Source organism: Hyaena hyaena, unplaced genomic scaffold, assembly GCF_003009895.1.
Source record: "Hyaena hyaena isolate Hyena2069 unplaced genomic scaffold, ASM300989v1 scaffold_263, whole genome shotgun sequence".
Classification (NCBI taxonomy): domain Eukaryota; kingdom Metazoa; phylum Chordata; class Mammalia; order Carnivora; family Hyaenidae; genus Hyaena; species Hyaena hyaena.
In genome coordinates, this window is record NW_024080897.1 from 1,002,856 (window position 1) to 1,022,164 (window position 19,309).

At 42.7% G+C, this 19,309-nt stretch overlaps 1 protein-coding gene across 1 annotated transcript in view; it reads right to left on the reverse strand.

Moving 5' to 3' along the window:
• ABCC4 (ATP binding cassette subfamily C member 4) overlaps positions 1-19,309 on the reverse strand; it is a 259,478-nt gene that overhangs the window by 14,933 nt on the left and 225,236 nt on the right. The window contains exons 27-29 of the mRNA XM_039245707.1: positions 17,594-17,683; positions 9,695-9,867; positions 8,881-8,986 (exon numbers count right to left, since the gene is read on the reverse strand). Coding sequence (XP_039101638.1) covers positions 8,881-8,986; positions 9,695-9,867; positions 17,594-17,683 — 369 coding nt within the window. The remainder of the gene's footprint in view (positions 1-8,880; positions 8,987-9,694; positions 9,868-17,593; positions 17,684-19,309) is intronic.

A 19,309-nucleotide genomic window follows, 5' to 3' on the forward strand; every position in this document is an offset into this window, starting at 1 on the left:
TGAGGTGCGTCCCGAGGCTGGCTTTGGTTGGAGCTGATTATTCTGGGAGTGAAAGGCTGGCTAAAAGAGCTGCTCCCTAAGCAGCTTTAGCATAATTGCTCTGCACAGAAGAAATCTCTAGAAATCCAATTTTCTCTCTGGATAAGACTAAAGAAGTAATTAAGAAATTGAGCTCCAAATTCCAGTGATCGTGGTCCGCACAGCGCACGGGGGCGGCCCAATCTCAATTGTGGAGGATCTGAGTATCTGTCTTCACAATTATCTTTCCTGCTTCCTTCCCTCTCTTTCTTCAGCTGCCTGCTTTTCAAGCCATTTTATTGCTCATTAATATGTCCACTAATTGGAAATTGAAAGGGAGAGGAAGGGGCTCTTAACTCTGCATTTCTACTTATTAGTAGCTCTGGTTAATGGTTTGGGAGGGAAGAAAAGGGTCTGAAACAATTGGCCCAGATGATGTACCTAGGAAACCAGTTCTGATGTTAAGTGGTACTTAGGTCTTCATTTAGGCTGTATTTAGAGTAGATGTATCTTCAGGGAATATTCTGGAACTCTTAAGCCGGACACAAGCTCTTTGTCCACATCTAGGTATTGCAGTTAATTCTGTCCCGTGGTATTTAATCGGAAACATTTATTAAGTCTCATAACGGACATTTTCCTGTTAATCTTTTGTTTACTACCATGAATCACTGCTAAGGGCAGCTTTCTCAAAAGAGTCCAAGAATAATTGAATCTGTCACATCCACATAATAATTAAAATGTCCTATAATTTGGCATCCAATTTAGATGCCCCAAATGTGTAATTTTACTTAAGCATAGCATTACGGAGCATAGCCACTCCTCCTGATGCTGAAGAAGAAAAAAAGCAATTGTAAAATACAGGTTTCTCTCATGCTGAAGACTAAGTAAATAAGTGAATCAAATTACTTCATACAATGAAGAACTTGCTATTCTGCAAAAGCAACAACTTCTAAAAATCACCAGAGCTGGTGGAAAAGGAGTTCTCCAACTATAAAGACCTCATGTCATTTTTAATAGAATGAAAGTATTTACTGATATTTTGTCCTTGCTACCTTCCTACTTTATTCAAATCTGAACGAATAGCACATTTTCCCATTTTCTTTCATATTGTCTAAAAACACGCAAATGTCACTGGATGAGTTCTCAGAATTGACCAGTATTTGAAAAGGCAGAGCCAGGAAAAAAAAAAAAAAAAATCAATGCTCTCAAAAAGCCATAGGGTTAACAATATAAATGACCAAAAGATTATTCTGGTCAAAATACTTTGAGGTCTAATACTAGGAGTATTAAATATAAATGCAATGGAACAAAGACTGACTACCTTAAGATAATATTTTTAAAAATCACCTCATAATTAAAATAGTGGTCTTTTGAATTTGGAAAGGAAAAAAAGCTGTGGACTGAACACTCATTCTAGTACATGCTTTGTAGACATCGCTGCTAATTCTCAAGGGAGACAGGGTACATAATGTAATGTCCTTCCTTCCATCCATCGTCCATCTACCCACCTATTTATCATTTCTTCCTTCTTACCCTCCATTCTCCCCTCTATCCATTCAGGAAATACTGACACCTAATATCAAAGCACTGTTTTAGGTACAGGAAATTCAAAGATGAGCGAGACACATTCTGCCCAGAAACTCACAGCTGGAGATGAAGCTTGAGGTGCAGACATGTTAGGCAACCTGGTTGAGGCTACGGAATCAGTAGATGGTGGAAGCGGGATTCAAACCCAGGTCTGAACCCCTATTCTTTCCGTGTGAGTTCCCAGAGAAAGGCATTTAGATTATTTATTATTAGCAGATACAAAATAAGGGAGATGAGAATTTTAACTTCAATTTTCCTTTTTTTTTTTTTTTAGTGTTTATTTATTTAAGAGAAAGAGAGAGACACACACACAGAGCATGAACATGGAAGGGATGGATATATAGAGAGAGAGACACAGAATTCGAAGCAGGCTCCAGGCTCTGAGCTATCCGCACAGAGCCCAACGCGGGGTGGGAACTCACGAGCTCTGAGATTACGACCTGACCGAAATCAGATGCTTAACCAACTGAGCCACCCAGGCGCCTCTAACTTCAATTTTCTAAGATACCTTTCCATATGGATAATATCTTACATTAACTTTGTATAACTTAAGAAAATATGCCTCCAAAAGTAAACATTCCCCACTGCATTTTTATTATACTCAGGGCTCAAATTATTTACTGTGTGCCTGGTAGATACTCACAGAAAAAGAAAGCCAATTTTATTAATCTTTCAGGATTAATAAAGAGCAAGCAATACGTGGCAAAAACACATTTGAGGAAAATAGGTAAACTTTCATTAATTCCCGAATTTGTTCAGCAAACATCGCATACTCAACGGCATTCGCGTCATTCCGGTGGCTGCTGGGGAAGAGGCACAAGAGATTTAAGTCACGGCCCCTGACTTCTGGGAGCCTATACTGAGAGAGAGAGAGAAGAAAGACTGCAAGTGACCATAATGCAAGAAAAAGAGAGAGCACAGGGGGCCTGGAGGTGAGCCTGTCGACTCCTCACGGGCAGGAGTACAGTTTCCCTTGTCCTCCGTGGCACCTCCGGGCCGTGGCTCTGCCCGTGATGAGTAGTAGATGTGCAACCCTACTGGCTCAAAGTTACGTACAAAGGAAACTAAATTCGAGGCACGACAGGGTGGCTGCCCAACCGTGTAGTCTGACAGGACCACAGGGTGGGATCAGGTGGGGAGTGAGTCTGGACAGCGCTCTGGGAATCCCCTCCGGGGGTGGGATCCGGGGATGACAGAGGGCAGCATACATCAGGCTGGCGGGTGGGCAGGAGGGAGCGGCCCATGAGGGACTGGCCGACCAGGCTGGAGGACGGAGGCTTGAAACTCACATATGTCGTACATCAGAAAAGAGGGGAGCGAAGGGGCAGTTCAGAGAGGAGGGAGCACTGGCGGAAACAAGGGTGAGGAGCCGCCATGACTCAGGCCAGGCGCTACAGAGCCCCTGGGGGTGCAGACGGAGAGTTCCGGAACAGAACTGAACACACTTAGCCTTTACACTGACTGGTTTCAGCAAAGATTCCAGGTCTTTTATAACTGCACATAAAGCAACTCCAATTTTTATTAGTGTTAATTTATTTTGAGAGAGCAAGACTACTCACGTGCTCATGCACGAGTGGGGGAGGGGCAGGGAGAGAGGGAGACAAGAGAATCCCAAGCCGGCTCCACACTGTGAGCACAGAGCCTGACGTGGGGCTCCATCTCAGGAGACCTCGCGAACCCTGAGATCATGACCTAAGCCGAAATCCAGAGTCGGACGCTTCACTGACTGAGCCACCCAGGCGCCCCTCCAAATTCTCCTTATGTACAGAAAAACAGGTATCATTTTGAGTTTTTATCTTTAACACCCTCCGTATCCGTAGGAAAAGTCTCCTGTGACCTCCCACGGTGCCCCCATGACCCAAGTTAAACTACAAACGAGAACCACACATTCAAACCGGTGGGAGAGCAAGCTCCGGGGGCCGGGCTCTCTCCAGGAACGCAGGCCTCCAATCAGTCCTGCTCTCTAGCTGGTTAAGGAAAAATCCATTATATTGAATGCATCAGTCAGTTACATAAACTCCATGAAGATGTGCTTATCAGGCCTGTATATCTGCAGATACGGCAGGGAGCTGTCCTAGATGTAAAAATTAAATGGACCCGTTGCAAAAGAATCTAATCCATTTTAAACAGCAGGATGCTGTATATCGGTGACGGTGGGGTGGCCGCAGGGAGAGGCGGCTGGGGAGGGGTGTGCAGGGCGGGGTGAAAGAGGAACCTGACCACAAGAAGGAGAGGCCCAGACGTTTTCAATGTGGCAACAAGCCAGGGAGGGACGCCCAATTAACAGCAAGCCGAGTGGGAAGAGCTGAGTTCCAGACATCTGCTTTAGGTGGCCGGTGACACAGGAGCACGGGGACAGTCCTCCAAGCTTGGAAGCTGGGCTGGGTCCATCACCGGTAAGGTGGATGCCTGTGATTTTCTCTGTAATAAGATACTGCGGCAAGTGGTCCTTGAAATCTTTTCATAGGTCTTGAAATGGTCAATCGCTGTCACCTGGGGAAGATGAAGGCCAGGCCACAGTTTCCGCCATTGCTGTTCCCCCAAATTCCTGCTACTGTCCCCCCAAATTCCACACACCTCCTTCTCTTGAAGTATCTCTTCTCCCAGACTGTTTTCAACCTTCATGTTAGTTATCTTCCCCTCTGAAAACAGGAGTAGAAATCTCCTGGTGTATTTTTTAAGGAGCATTCCTCTTCTGAGATGTTCTGAGATGGAGGCTTAGTCAAAGTTCCATGACGGTGAAAAACCGAATTTGAATAAAACTCCAGGTAGCTGTGAGGCGTTTTTGTGCTTTTCCCGGGGAGTATGTTACAGCAGTGGCTGGGTTCGATTTCTCTGGGAAAAACTCTCCTGAAAAGGAGCTTGAGTTTAGGAAGAAAGGTAAAGATTAGGGAAGTGTAAGACGGCACATAAGCGGAAGAGGTGGAGACTGGGTCTCTCGGTCCCCCCGCTCTCCTTCCCTGGACCCCAAAGTCCTGAGAGCGACCAGGCTGAGAGCAGGCGGCGGTGACGTTAGAGCGGCTGCATGTGTGCCTGTGTTTCCTGCGCGGCCGCCGCCGGGGACAATCGGGGGTGCTGGGAGGGCCGAGGGGACATGGAGACAAGAGAAAATGGCTGTGCCACTAGCTGAAGCGACGGCAGGTCACAAGTAACCGGCTAATCCTGAGACTACAGGAAAACAGCTGGCTTTAGCGCCAAGATAGTGGTGAGTCTTAGGAGAGAGAGGATTTCTAATTTGTCTGTCTTGCTCCACTGTTTTGTGGCAACGGAGCACACGAGGAAGATTAAATTAGCTGTCATTATGACTACATCATGTTTAATAAAGTTAAAATTGAGAGAACATCTTTGTAAAATAGAATTCTAAGCCTAACACATTAATGGTGCTTAATGAACCAAAACTGGGTAAATCCCTTTGGAGAGCCAACACATAAACAAAGCTATTAATTAGGTCACAGTTGTTTCCCAACAAGCCTTTTGTTTGATTTACTTACAGTAAACAAAACCATATCCATACGTCTTTGTGCAGAAGTATTCACCAGTGCAACAAAATGTAATTATGACACCGTGCGTGCGTGCAATTACACGACTCTACAACGACGAGGCTGTGGTTATGCCCTTTATTAGCATCCGTCACTTCCCCAGCCCCTCCCCACGGGCACCGGCCACCACCCTCTGGAGCGGTAGGCCTTGCCGCTGACTGACTCTTCTTTACGTCCCTAAAGCTTTCAGAGTAACAGAACAGAAGATCACTTGTTTTTTGGAAAGGAAATGGGTATTTCTTTTTTTCCTTTTTTTTTTTTTTAATTTATTTCTAGGAGAGAGAGAGAGAGAGCGAGAGCGGGGGAGGGCCAGAGAGAGAGGGAGTCACAGACTGAAACAGGCTCCAGGCTCTGAGCTGGCACTCAGCACAGAGCCCGACGCGGGGCTCGAACCCACGAATCGCGAGATCATGACCTAAGCGAAAGTCAGACACTCAACCGACTAAGCCACCCAGGCGCCCCAGGAAATGGGTATTTCTAAAGCCAGCAAGGAAAAAAAAAAAAGATTGCTCCAAAAATCAACAGTTCAAGAAGGAACATTATTTCTGGTGTTTTGCTAGACTAAAAGCCAACTGGTAATCAGATGCTCTAGAATAAAACAGAAGGTCTCCCCCTGGAGTAGACGGAGCACAAAGGACCATTCTCTGATGAAGAAGCTTGGATCCCGAGGTCTGATCCCGCCATTCCGTCAGAGGACTCGAGTCAGCAAACCAAATCCAGCTCTGACCGAGATGTAAGCAGGTGGCCAAGTTCACCTGCCCATGATGTCCCCGATGAGCTCTCGGCCAGGGGGCCCTGGACTGAAGGTCCCCCCCCCCATCACCGGAGCTGCAACCCCGTGGGAACATGCAGAGGCCACCACAGAAAATAACGTCCTTCCCAGCACAGGTCACAGAATCTAAAGGGAACCCTGCACTTCCTGTCTGCACCTGACTTCTCCCTCAGTCTCCCCACCTCCTCCAGATCTCCGGCCCCTTCCCTCTCACCCCAGGTTCAGCCCATCACACTGTCGTTTATCTGCCCTGAATCCAACCATCTCACCATTTCCACTGCTGGCACCTTAGTCTAAGCCACCAACATCCAGTCGAACCAAAAGACAACTGACAGTTTTAATACACGATTTTAACTCTCTCTTTAAGGAGAGAGCACAGTGGGGCCAGGTTAGAAAGGACGCAGGAGGGACTGGAAACTGCTTTGCAAAACCACATTAAGAATTTGGACAGAGACCCTGGCCAAGAGAGAAAAATCTGAGCTTCCTGAAATTTATCAAGAGATAGTCATAAGTGAAGCATTGAACGCACAGTCATACTTCATTAACGGCAATGAAAAGGACTGGGTAAGGGGATACACAAGCTCACATCTGTGGGTCAAATGCTGATGGGTAAGGTTTAGGAATGACCAAAAAAAAAAAAGATTTAGGAATGACCAGCTGACAAGTCTGCCAAATCCTGTCCTCTGCTGTTTCCCTAAACAATACCACATTCCAAGGTGACAGTATTTCTAAGAATGAGATGATAAAAAGAAGCTACTACCACCAAAATGTTGTAATACCAAAACCTTGACATAAATCTACATTTAGGAGCAACAGTTTGATTTGAAGGTGGCCCCCTCCCCCGGAGCTAGAGATCAAGCCAGCTTTCCGCCGCCACACCCAACGCCTAGCAAAGCGCTCCAAACAGGGAAGCTTCCAGCATCATTCACTTACTGCGGAAGGAGAATGCTTCTGGGGACACTGTGAAATACAAAGCTGAGAGACGAGAACAAAGTGACAGGTAGTAAACAGAAAGGAAAGGTTATTTTTCCAGTTACCATTCAAGAACGCAAAATGAAGGACTGAGGCTACTCGATGCCACACAACATTTCTGGAATCTAAGCGTCACTGTCCTGCCATCATGGAATGTCACACGGTAGCTCACAAAAGTCTGCTGGACTGGCTTGCTTCCTACAGTGTTGCCTAGTCCACATGAGCCATGCTGCCTGACGCCTCCAGCATCCCTCTGGCAGGGATACCCAGCTCCTACCGTCAGCCTCGTCAGAGCCCATTCCTGGCCATGTCCGGGCCTGGGGAGCACCGAGGTTGAAGGCACTGCTTCACTGTGGAGAGTCTGGGATCTTCCCACTGCCCCCACTCATGATCCCATCTGACAATGCATGTGAAGCAGGGTGGGAGGGAATATTCCAGAAACTGCCCAAAGAGTCAAAAGAGACAGCTCTGTTTTCACTGGATATAAGGAAGCTTAGTATTACTGATTATTAACCTGCTTAGGGCAGACCATCGAAAACATGGTTAACCCTATCTGTTGCCTCTCATGCACTGTGTAGCCCTTCTTTATTTACTTCCTCATCACTAGTCAGAGCATCACTGGATACCGTGGTGTCTGGTAACAACGGTCAGCATCCACAAGGCAGATGAAAATCAGCCTTTTGCCAGATTAGGAGTGAGCCTGAAAATAATACTTGCATTCCTTGGGCTTATTTGTAGCCAAAGGGTTTTCCTGTGAGGGATGGCTTCCTTATCACCATATAAAGCCACATCCTAAGATAATAGAAATTGGGCAAGGAACAGAGGGAAAAGGAAAAAGAGAGGAGGATGGGGTGAGAGAAAAGGGAGGGAGAAAAAAGGAAGGAAAGACTGAATTACTAAGAAAGAAATGCCACTCAAACCTGGAAGATACTAGATAGATTTCCAGAGACCAAAGCTTGAAGCCTGCCTTGTGTGCAGTCCCTGGCTGTGCTGGTAAGAGATCTGCTGCCTGGTCATCTAGTCTCTCAGCCCCAGATCCACCGTTCTTCCTACAGTCTCACCTCACATGCTGGGGCTGGCTTTCTGCAAACCACATTCCAAAGATGCTTTGGCCAACTGGTGCTCTGTTGGGTTCCACCAACTAGAGGTGGAGGTGGGGGGACTGAAGGTGGAACACAGAGCAAATGGCCACCATGGCCTATGCAGCTCCTGTAACATCGCCTGGGGCCTGGGACCTGGCACCAGCCCCTGTCTTCCATTAGAACACACATAGAGAACCGACCTCATCATAGTCCCTCATCAATGTGACCAGAGGCTGGGCAGTGGCTCTCCTTAGAGATCTAAGCATGAGTCTTTAGGGACTCTCTCTGAGTTCTTAGGTTTGGAGATCTGTCTTGGAGCTCAGTACCTGCTTCCTAAAATTATTACCCCAGTGTTTCCCTTTGTGTTTTCCAGCCTTCCAATTCCTATGTTAAATCTCCTACGTTAAATCCTTTCTGTTGAAATACTTTGTGTTTCTGACTGGGGCTTCTCCCCTCATAGACTCCCCTCTGTCAGCATATCTTGTGAACACCCTGGCAGCCAAGAAATTCTGCAATTTACTCTATAACCTTCTGGCACCCTAAATGAAAGGGTAATTTTTTGGTTAAGAGAATCCAAAATACTGAAACAACTATGACACAGTGAGATGGACTATTTTACCCCTTTGAAGGAAGAGGCCAGATCTTGGATTTGAAAGATTTTCCTGGTTGCCATCTCATAGGAAAAGGACAATTCAAATAAACTTTTAATATGAAAATATGAAATAATTATATTATGTAATAGCACATTCTGAAGGTATAGTTAAGTACCTGAGTCACTATAAGGAATGAGAGGAAAAATTAACAGAAAATGAACTTATTAGAGGTTTCTATCAGGTTGTATAAGGAAGGTTAAGTTGAAATCCTGAACATAAATGGAAAAAAACTGGAAAGCCATAGGTGAGGGTCTTACCATTATCTTGTCACTATCAATAATGGTGTTCAACCTATGTGCAATGGTCAGCACAGTGCACTGGGCAAATTTCTCACGGATTTTTTTTTGTATTAACTCATCAGTTCTGGAAGCAAAAAAATTGGATTTAGTTTAGTAAAGACAGGAGAAACAGACATACGCCTTAAAACAATCATATGACATTTTATTTATTTATTTATTTATTTATTTATTTAAAAAAAATTTTTTTTTTTTTTTAATGTTTTATTTATTTATTTCTAGGAGAGAGATAGAGACAGCATGAGCAGGGGAGGGTCAGAGAGAGAGGGAGTCACAGACTGAAACAGGCTCCAGGCTCTGAGCTGGCACTCAGCACAGAGCCCGACGCGGGGCTCGAACCCACGAACCGTGAGATCATGACCCAAGCGAAAGTCGGACGCTTAACCGACTAAGCCACCCAGGCGCCCCAATCATATGACATTTTAATAATGCTTTTAAAAATCAAAAACATGATATCATTCTTGAAAAACGGAATATTAAAAAAATCTATTCGGAAATATTCCGTTTTGCATATAACATTATTTAATATGCTTCCCTCCAATTGCTTGAAACTATCAGGAGTTGATTTGATGGATCTAGCTTCTTAGGATGCCTAATAATATCATTATCACCTTATAACTTCTTTTGGTTTCTTCCTGTTTTCCAAAAAGTAACATTACCAAAGATCTCTTTGGACAGAGTGAGTCCCTAGAGACATTTCTCAGCGTCATTCAATGTTTCCCATTTACCACATTTAAAATTTGGATTCCAAGGTTCATGGGCCTCAGTTCCCTACCTCAGATCTACATTTGCTGTCGCTTCGTCAATGATCAATATTCGGTTTTTCCTGAGGATGGCTCTCGCGAGGCACACCAACTGCCTCTGTCCGACACTGAAGTTTGATCCTGATTCTGCTAATTGGGTGTCCAATTTGCCAGGAAGATCTTCAATGCATTCTTTAAGCTGTACCTGTGGACGCAGAAAGAAAGACATCTTCCTAAACAAAGTAGTACTGATGCAGACAAGCCCGCTAGACACAAGGACTCTGAAGTTCTCGTTCTTCTTACGTGTCTTAAGTGTCCAGTCACGCGAATGGCTGAGTTACTTCTAATTACTGTCTACTGAGAAAGATGGTCGCATTGACTCAGGCCAGAACGATTCTCTGACTTAGGAGCACATGCTTTTTTTTTTTTGTAAAAAAAATTGTTAAGTTTATTTTGAGCGAGAGAACGAGCACACAAGCAGGGTAGGGACAGAGAGAAGGGGAGAGAGCCAGAATCCCAAGCAGGCTCCCTGCTGTCAGCACAGAGCCCGAGGTGGGGCTCAAACTCACAAACTGTGAGATCATGACCTGAGCTGAAACCAAGAGTTGGACACCCAACCAACTGAGCCACCCTGATGCCCCAGGAACACAAGCTTAATGGGAGTCAAGACTCTTCTCTGTTGCCATCAGCAGGCATCGTCTGTTCATGCATTGAGAATATAATATGTTAAATAATGCTATTCTCAAGATAAAATATGGAATAATTAAAAATGTTCCTTCATAACTTTTAGATAAAAGGTAACAGTAGGAATTTATAGAGACAAAAAGCAAAAACGGTGGTTGCCGGGGGCAGGGGGTTAACTGTAAGCAGACGAGGGAATTCTGGGGTGGTGACGGAAATGTTCTACAACTGGATTGCTACGATGATTAACTACAAATCTACCAAAGTCACTGAATCACACTTAGAATGGGGGAATTTTCTGGTATGTAAATTATACCTCAGTAAAGTTGGTGAAATCACCTCAGGGTCCCCCATCCCTGCCACATGATGTCCACAAAGAACCTCTCTCTTGGGATTAATTAAGGAAATCCCTCAAAAAATGAAGCTATTTTCCTCAATGTAGTCTAAACACTTAAGAAAGTTAGAAGGATTGTTATGGTTGAGTCAAGTTTCCCAAAAATACATTTTGTATAGGAGTTAGTTCTATAGGAGTTAGAAGGGAAGAAAAAAAATTTTTTTTTTTAATTATTGCAGAAAGGAAGGTTCTCTAAAGGTATAATCTTGTCAGCACTTTATCATTTTGGAAGGTTTTAAAGTTAAAAAAAAATTCGGGGCGCCTGGGTGGCTTAGTCAGTTAAGCGTCTGACTTTCGCTTAGGTCATGATTTCGCGGTTCGTGGGTTCGAGCCCCGCGTCGGGCTCTGTGCCGACTGCCAGCTCAGAGCCTGGAGCTTATTTCAGAGTCTGTATCTCCCTTTCTCTCTCTGACCCTCCCCTGCTCATGCTGTCTCTCTCTCCTAGAAATAAATAAAAATATTTAAAATAAATAAATAAATCAATAAATAAAGTTAAAAAAAATTCAAACAATGGCAGAGCACATCTCATATATTAGCAAACCTGGAACCTGAGGATGGCTCTTTCCCAGATTTAATTCATACTGTGAGACCAAATTCATTTACTTCAATCTAATAAATGTTTTGCAGTGAATGAAAACTCATGAAAAACAGGGCACAACATCACATCTTATTTCCCCCAGACTTTGAGTTTAGATAGTGCTTATATTAATCTATCTTCATAAACATTGTAAGTTTAAAGAAACAAACTTTTAATTTTAAACACCAAAGATAATCTGATACCATACAGAGCGGTACAGCTCAGCTCAGTGAATACTTGTTTAGGGAAATTTTATAGAACAAAATCAAACTCAGGCTCCCCTGGGGAGTTAAAGAACGGAGAGTAAATGCGCTTCAAATTAAGAGACCAATGGATGAAAGAGTGATGGCCAATAAGCAGGGACACAGGACTGCAACGTCAAATGACGAAACACAGGTTTAACAACATCCTAAATGCTGAAGTACTTCTGTGAATGGAATTATTGGGCTTTTGATTGAAGTCCAATCCCCAGAAATGGGCAATCTTAGTTAGGACTCAATATGGTACTCAGCATTAGCATGAAAGGTGTGTATATATATATGTATATATATATATACAATCTAAAGTGGAAGATGTAGATGATAGGGGCCAGTCCTTGCACTGAAAATTATGAAGTGGAAGATGTCCACTTAGTCAACCTCTTCCACTACTAGTAAGGGGGGCTCATGGGTGATTCTTTTTATGGCACCCATTCATCGATCTACACCCCAGGTGAAGGAACTGATCAAGGCTTTTTATCAGCTCTTCCTTCTGAGCTGACTTTAGTAATATGTGGAAAGCCTGGCTGAAGAAAGAACCTCATGCTTGCTCCTGACTCAGATGACAGTTCACCACTAATCTGGTTCTTGATCCTCCCTTGGGTTGCCCATATCTGCCTGATGAAGAATAAACATGTTTTCCAGAAAACACTCTTTTCTGAAACACTCATTTCTTCATTTATGAATCAGGGTTGATTATAAGAATAATACAAACATGAAGGCCCTCTGTTGTGCTTTCACACATTCAAGTTATAAGTATTAGAACCGAGAAAAAAGAGAGAGAGAGGCAGAACACAGGAAGTGGAGTTAAAACTGGGGAATCTGAAAACCTGATAGTAAAATATTACCACTCTGTTTGAGTGAGATAATGATTATGCAGGAAGATGTCCTTAATCTTATAAGGTATATATCTAAGGATGAATTGCAACTTATACTGAAACTTTTGGCAACTTGTTTTCCAGAAGTTCAGCACCATAGAGACTACAGCAGAGAGGAAGGAAATGCGGCAATATATTAACCAGTGAATCTAGGTGAAGGGTACATGTGTGTTCATGCTACTATTACTTCTACTTCCTTGTGACTCAGAATTTTATATTTTATTTTAAAGGTTATTTATTTTTGAGAGAGTGTGCAACGAGTGGGGGAGTTTGTTTATTTTTGAGAAAGAGAATCCCAACCAGGCTCTGCACGTCAGTGACACAGGGCTTGATCTCATGAACTGTGAGGTCATGACCTGAGCCCAAATGGAGAGTTGGATGCTTAACCGACTGAGCCACCCAGGTGCCCCTGAAAATTTTTAAATAAAAATTGGGACCTTGAAGCCAGACTGCCTGGGCACGAGTACTGTCTGGCTCTGCCATTGGGCAAGTTCCTGAACTTTCTCGATCTTAACTTCCTGACTTGTAAGTAAATAATTCTAAAGGTGTCTACCTCCTAACGTTGGAATATAAAACGAGTCAGTAGGTGTAGAGTTTCCAACAGTATTTGATACAAAGTAAGAAATCAACAGATATCATCTACCCATAATGTGGTCAGTTTGCCTCCATTCATGTTCTGTGTTATTTTTCCTCATTGACTGTATCAGTACAGAAGCTTGATTACATATGCACTGGCTTTATGTTCCACCTTCTCCACAAGATTTTAAGCTCCAAGAGAGTACTGTTTCAATTTTAATGGCTGCAAGGGTCCTAGAATCTACCACAATGCCTTTCTAAAAAGCTCTCTTGATGGGTATTTATTGGATATGTGAATGAGATATACAAGTGTATCTCATTTTGTAACAACTGTTCCCTTAAAAACTGGAAAATAAATCCATATAGATAATCTATGCAATACCATTCTTATTAAATGTCACTGTAAAAGAAATGTAATTTTTACAACTATGTAGCTTCAAGATATCATAACGTTGTACTTTAAAATGTATGGGGTGCCTGGGTGGCTCTGTCAGGTAAGCATCTGACTTCGGCTCAGGTCATGATCTCACTGTCTGTGAGTTCAAGCCCTGTGTCGGGCTCTGTGCTGACAGCTCAGAGCTTGGAGCCTGCTTCGGATTCTGGGTCTCCCTCTCTCTCTGCCTCTCCCTTACTCATGCTGTTTCTCTCTCTCTCTCAAAAATAAATACTAAAAAAATCTCTTAAGATGTACATAGCATTTAATTTAAAAATTATCGTTTAAGAAAAACAGGTCAAATACTGCTATTCAAAATGATCTCAGTATAGAGTACTTCAGATTATTTTTAAGCTTAGGAAAATAATTAACTGAAGCAAAATTGAAAATAATAAACTGAATTTATAAGATACCCATTTCCATCATCCCATACGATGTGGACTGAATCTACCAGGTGCCAGCACCTTCACAGAAGGTTAACATCGATGTCCAATGAGCTCCACATTTTGTGGAACTTTCTTATTTTTTAAAGAAGAAAGGCTGATGCAGGCCGGAAAGAGAAGAGACATTGAAATGCCCTCAACAGGTGGGCAAGGGCTTTTGTTAGAACTAAGCCAAGACTGAATGAAGGGAGAGCCCATTTACCAAAATGCAGGGCCCAGGGGAAACTGCAAATGCAATGTGTCAGGAAAGCACGAGCCGAATTACATCCCCACATATAGACTGATGGTGCTCAGAGTTCTTGGCCTTGGTTTCCTGTATGATGGGAGGTACCCGTATTCTAATAGAGATGCCATCAGTGTTGAACATAACTGGACGATTTCTCCACAGTTCTGACATGATGTACCATACTCTTGTTTTAATTATTGTTAATGTTTATTCATTTGAGTGAGAGAGAGAGAGAGAGAGAGAGAGAGCGCGAGCAAAGGAGGGGCAGAGAGAGAGGGAGACAGAATCCGAAGCAGGCTCCTCACTGTCAGTGAGGAACTTGACATGAGGCTCAAACCCATGAACCGTGAGATCATGACGTGAGCCGAAATCAAGCACTGGGTGCTTAACCAACTGAGCCACCCAGGTGCCCCAATGTACCATGCTCTTAATTGCATATCCCAGGATTAAAGTTTTTTTTTTTTTTTTAAAGAAGTAACATACCACTGAGCTTCTGAGTTTTACCTGGTATGATCTTTTGCCTCTGACTAATAAACTACTTCATTTCTAGTTGTTACTTGTATTTAAGAACTGCTGGTGCTTGCAGGTGCACTAATTGCTACTAATTTCTAATGAACTTTCTTTGGTTTATAGCTATTTTTCAATAGATGAAAAAAGAGCCTGGACAAGATGGCCAATGATGCCTCCCTTCTGAACCCCCAGCTCACCAGAGAGGAGGAAACACAGCTAAGAAGACTTTAAAAAAAAATCTTTTCCTTTTAATTCAGTTTGGGTTCCAGTTTCTAGTTTGGGATCCCTTGCAGACCAGCTAACCAGGGTGTCCAGTCCACCTTTGAGGGAGCTGCTATTAAAGAGAAGGACTGGTTATGGTCCTCAGGTTCAGACATAAGGGGACGCACCGAGCCAAGGAGATGGTGGGGAGACTGAATAGGATAAATCCAGAAGAATCTGAATGGCACTACACTTGTACGCCAAATCCTCTGTGTGGCATCCCTCCAGGTAAATGCACGTACACTACATCGTGAGTACAATTTTACGGATGATTCTTACTCCATCGTGTAAAGGCCTGGAGAGTCTAAGGTCCCTGACCTACTGGAGAATGACCCCAACCTCCCTGAGAAGGATCATGAAACCCTGACAACTACTGTGAAAAGGTCTCTAGCATTTCATCTGCCAGAAGTACGATCCAGATGATAAAGGCAATAGAGTGCACTAGAGAAAATCTGGAGAATTCAGAAAAGCTAAAGAGGAAAGAAAATCACTTATCATTACCCCCCAAAATAGGCAAGGTTTATGTTTTGCTGCCTTCATCGGGTACGTGTTCCAGAAGCTATATATGCTTAAAACAGCTGGAATCACACTGTAAAATACAATGATACATCCAAGCTTTAAGAAAATCTACCAAACTTTTTGTTGAAAAACATACACTTGTCAAGAAGAAGTAATTCCTAGAGAAACACAACTCTGGGATGACTTCTGGCTCTGAGAGGCAGCATGGAAGCAATGACGTCAATTCCGGAAGCAAGACACGAAGACACAAAAACCACTCACTCCCCTTTGTTAAACAGTCATGTTTACTTCCACTTACAGGAAGTTCCACGTGTAGTTGTAAATAAAGGTAGATCTTACTATTACCACCTCCCTCATGTCACTTTTAGAATTCTAACAGGCTACTAAATTTTATTTCAATTTTGGCAGGAGAAATAAGATGAAATACAAGTGACGATCAAAGTTCTAAGTTTTTATAGGGTTTGTCTCCTAATTAACATTTCTTCATGGTTTGGGAACAATGTGTTTCTAGAGTCATTTTACTATCTGAGAATCTGTGAGGAGAGAACTCAAGCTCTGAAACAAAGAGAAAAATAATTTACCAGTAATTCCTGTTTTATTAAGGTGTGTCACAATTACACCACTAAACTTATCAGAGGAGTTTAAGAGCAGTGGATCGTCCTAATTTTCCTTAGATTTGATGGCTAACTGTTGTTCTGCATACCTCTTCTCTTCTAGAATTTCACTGGAGAAAAGACTCACAAACTTAAGTGAAATGAGAGATCAAGTGCTTTTAAGCAGGAAGGAGAAGGTGAAGTATTCGGCCCAATTTAGGCAAATAAAATCCTTTCGGTTACTGGAAAGCAAGGTGGGTGTGTAAAGACTCAGCGCCGACAGGCCTTAGGAAACCAGAGTTACTGGCAGGAAATTGTCGGGCCTCCAACTCTGCTTGCTCACAGTCAAAGCTCACCTGCAAACTGGAAGATTTCAGACTGTTCCCTGGAAGGGTGACCCTAAATGACAAGCGCATGGAGGGAAACAACAATGTGAGCGATCAGTCACTGGGATCTGTGCACTTTTTTTTTTAAAGATAAATAAGCCACATGCTCCTCAGAGATCAAATATTTAGTACCTATTTATTAAGTGTGGACTTTTTAAAGGTTTGTTTATTTTTGAGAGAGAGGGAGAGAGCAGGAAGGGAACAGAGAAAGGGAGAGAGAATCCCAAGCAGACTCTGCAATGCCAGCGCATGGCTGTGAGATCATGACCTGAGCCAAAGTCAAGAGCTGGACGCTGAACTGACGTCCAGTTGGATGGGATGCTGGAGCCATCCAGGTGCCCCTTAAGAGCTGACTTTTTAAAAGCAAAAGACTGAATTAGGTCCTATGACGGATTAGAAGTCTCTTGAAGGTTTGTAAGTCTGATATGGTTTCTGACATCCAGGAGCTTGGAATCAATTTGTAGAATGAGGGCAAATACACTGAACGATTCGTGTTAAAATATACAAACCAACAGCATCTTAACAGCTAAAAGCCTTCCATGCCCTTCCATGCAAGAGCAAGGAATTTCAAAGAGGTGGTCCAAATGGAAACACTGCACAAGTGATAGAAAATCCTCTAGAAATGAGTATGTCAGTATAAAAACTTAGCAAAAGTTCCAGGGTCCTGTTACCTACATTTACTCAGTACCATTAAAATGACGTTTGTCAAAAATAATTATTACACAGTCTAGTTGTATTATTTACCTTTGTAAACACTTTGTTATAAAAAGTCACAGCATTTTATTAGGATGAGGTCATTTATCTTTCAGTTAATAATGAAAACTACGTCTCCATTTAGTGGACCCTCCCTAAGAACAGAGAGGTGAGATGCATGTTGCAGGCTAACTGGTCACCAAACTTGAACCCATAAATATAACTTCCAGCACTTCCTGTGCTTTGCTGAAGATAAGTAAGATCATGTATCTAGTGGCTTTGCATTCTAGGAAGAAAGTTACAATGAAAACATGAGATATTTTATTTTTGATTTTCATCATCATCAATACATGTATTTTAAGTGTACCCACGTCATCAACGTTCTCCTGGGTGATTAACAAAGTCAGTTAGACTGGTTAAGTTCCCATTAATTACCTGCAATGTTCTAGATATACATATATACTGATGGTAATAAGTTTAAAAGAATAGCTTTTTATAAATTACCTCTGCTAAGGCACTCCACAGCTCCTCGTCTGTATGCTCATTAAAGGGATCCAGATTTTTCCTCATTGTTCCAGTGAATAAAACAGGTTCCTAAATATTCCAAAATAGTGATTGTTATTACTGTAGCCTCTTTTCATTTTATTTTGATGCTAAATTCCAAAACAGAATTAAAATAGAAAAACCAAAAATCACTATAATCATTAAAACAAAGGTTGCTGACGTCTGTTTACAAAATAGTATCTCTATTGATTTTTCATCGTACAAAGTGTGACCCCGAGTATTGCCCAGACCACCTTACACGAAGAAGAAACTGAAGTATGTCGTCTTAGGAAGAAACTGAAGAAGAGAAGGAAGGTTTGGTTTTTGAAAATGCCTTCCTAGTAAGATCTGCTTAAACAAGAAAAACAAGGATATACTTATTTGAGAAACTTTACATCAAGAGATGGGAGTTTATCATCAATCCTGGTGTGACACTGGAAAATACCAACAGGACGATTAGTTGTCATTTGTGACTCAACGCAAAACTCTGAAGTATGTTCACATTTGCACCGACGAAGAAGCTGGGATTCTTCCTCCTTTAGTAGAACAGTTTTCTTAGATTGGGAATCTGTCCCAGTGTGCGAAGGCGACATCTTGTTTTTTTGTCCAAAGAAAACGTAAGCCAATGGGCCCAGTGGCACCTCTATTCATGAAGAGATGCCTATGGTTTTGCATCAGCAAATCCCCACATTATCTGATCTGTGCATCAGGACGACATGCCTCACAGAACCTTGTTATTAACTTCAAGGGCAGGATAGCCTGAAACCCATTGTGACGTGTGGCATAACAAAGTGATTCTAATTTAAATACCTCTTTCTACCCATGTGTTTCGGGAGGGGTCACAATTAAACTACTCTTGCAATATGTGCCTCCTTCTGGGTTTCTGAAGAGAATCTGGTGCATAACCTCAGTAGGCCATTAACATTTTCTTCTGGAAGGCTCTGATAACCTCGGCCAAAAAAACATGGACTCAGACACTGAGGCGGTAAAAGCAATGAGAGGTACAGACGTGGGGATCAGAGAAGATCAGACAATTCCACTGGCATCCAAGCATGGCTCAAGGGAATTGCAAGCCTCAACTCTTGCCTGACCTTGGGGCTGGGCTATTCCTCCTCAATTCTCAGAAGCCTGAGAAAACTAAGGCAGTCAGCACAGAGCCCGGAGCCTGTTTCAGTCTGTGACTCCCTCTCTCTCTGACCCTCCCCTGCTCACGCTGTCTCTCTCTCTCCTAGAAATAAATAAAACATTAAAAAAAAAAAAAAAAAAAAAAAAAAAAAAAACAGAGGAAGGAGAAATGGATGCAGAAGACAGAAAAGTGTGCCACCAAAAAACATGTATGCCTAAAGGCAAATTCCAAATACTGAAAGACATTTAAAAAGGACACATTGTTTTTATATAGTTAAGTGGCTAATATGCCCCCAAAGCTCTGAAAAATCGCTGGTCATTCAATGTTTCAAATTGATTACTGAACTGCACAATCCCAGGACCCCAGTTAAAAGTCTCCATTAACTTTCTCATAAGCCTTCCGCCCCCCACCCCCTTGCCTGTGTTTTTCCCCTCTTCTTATAAGGACTTATCACTGTATATATGGATCACCCAGTCAGTCTTAAGATCCTTCACTTAATTACACCTCCGAAGACCACATGGTACTAGGGGTTAGGACTTGGACATACCTTT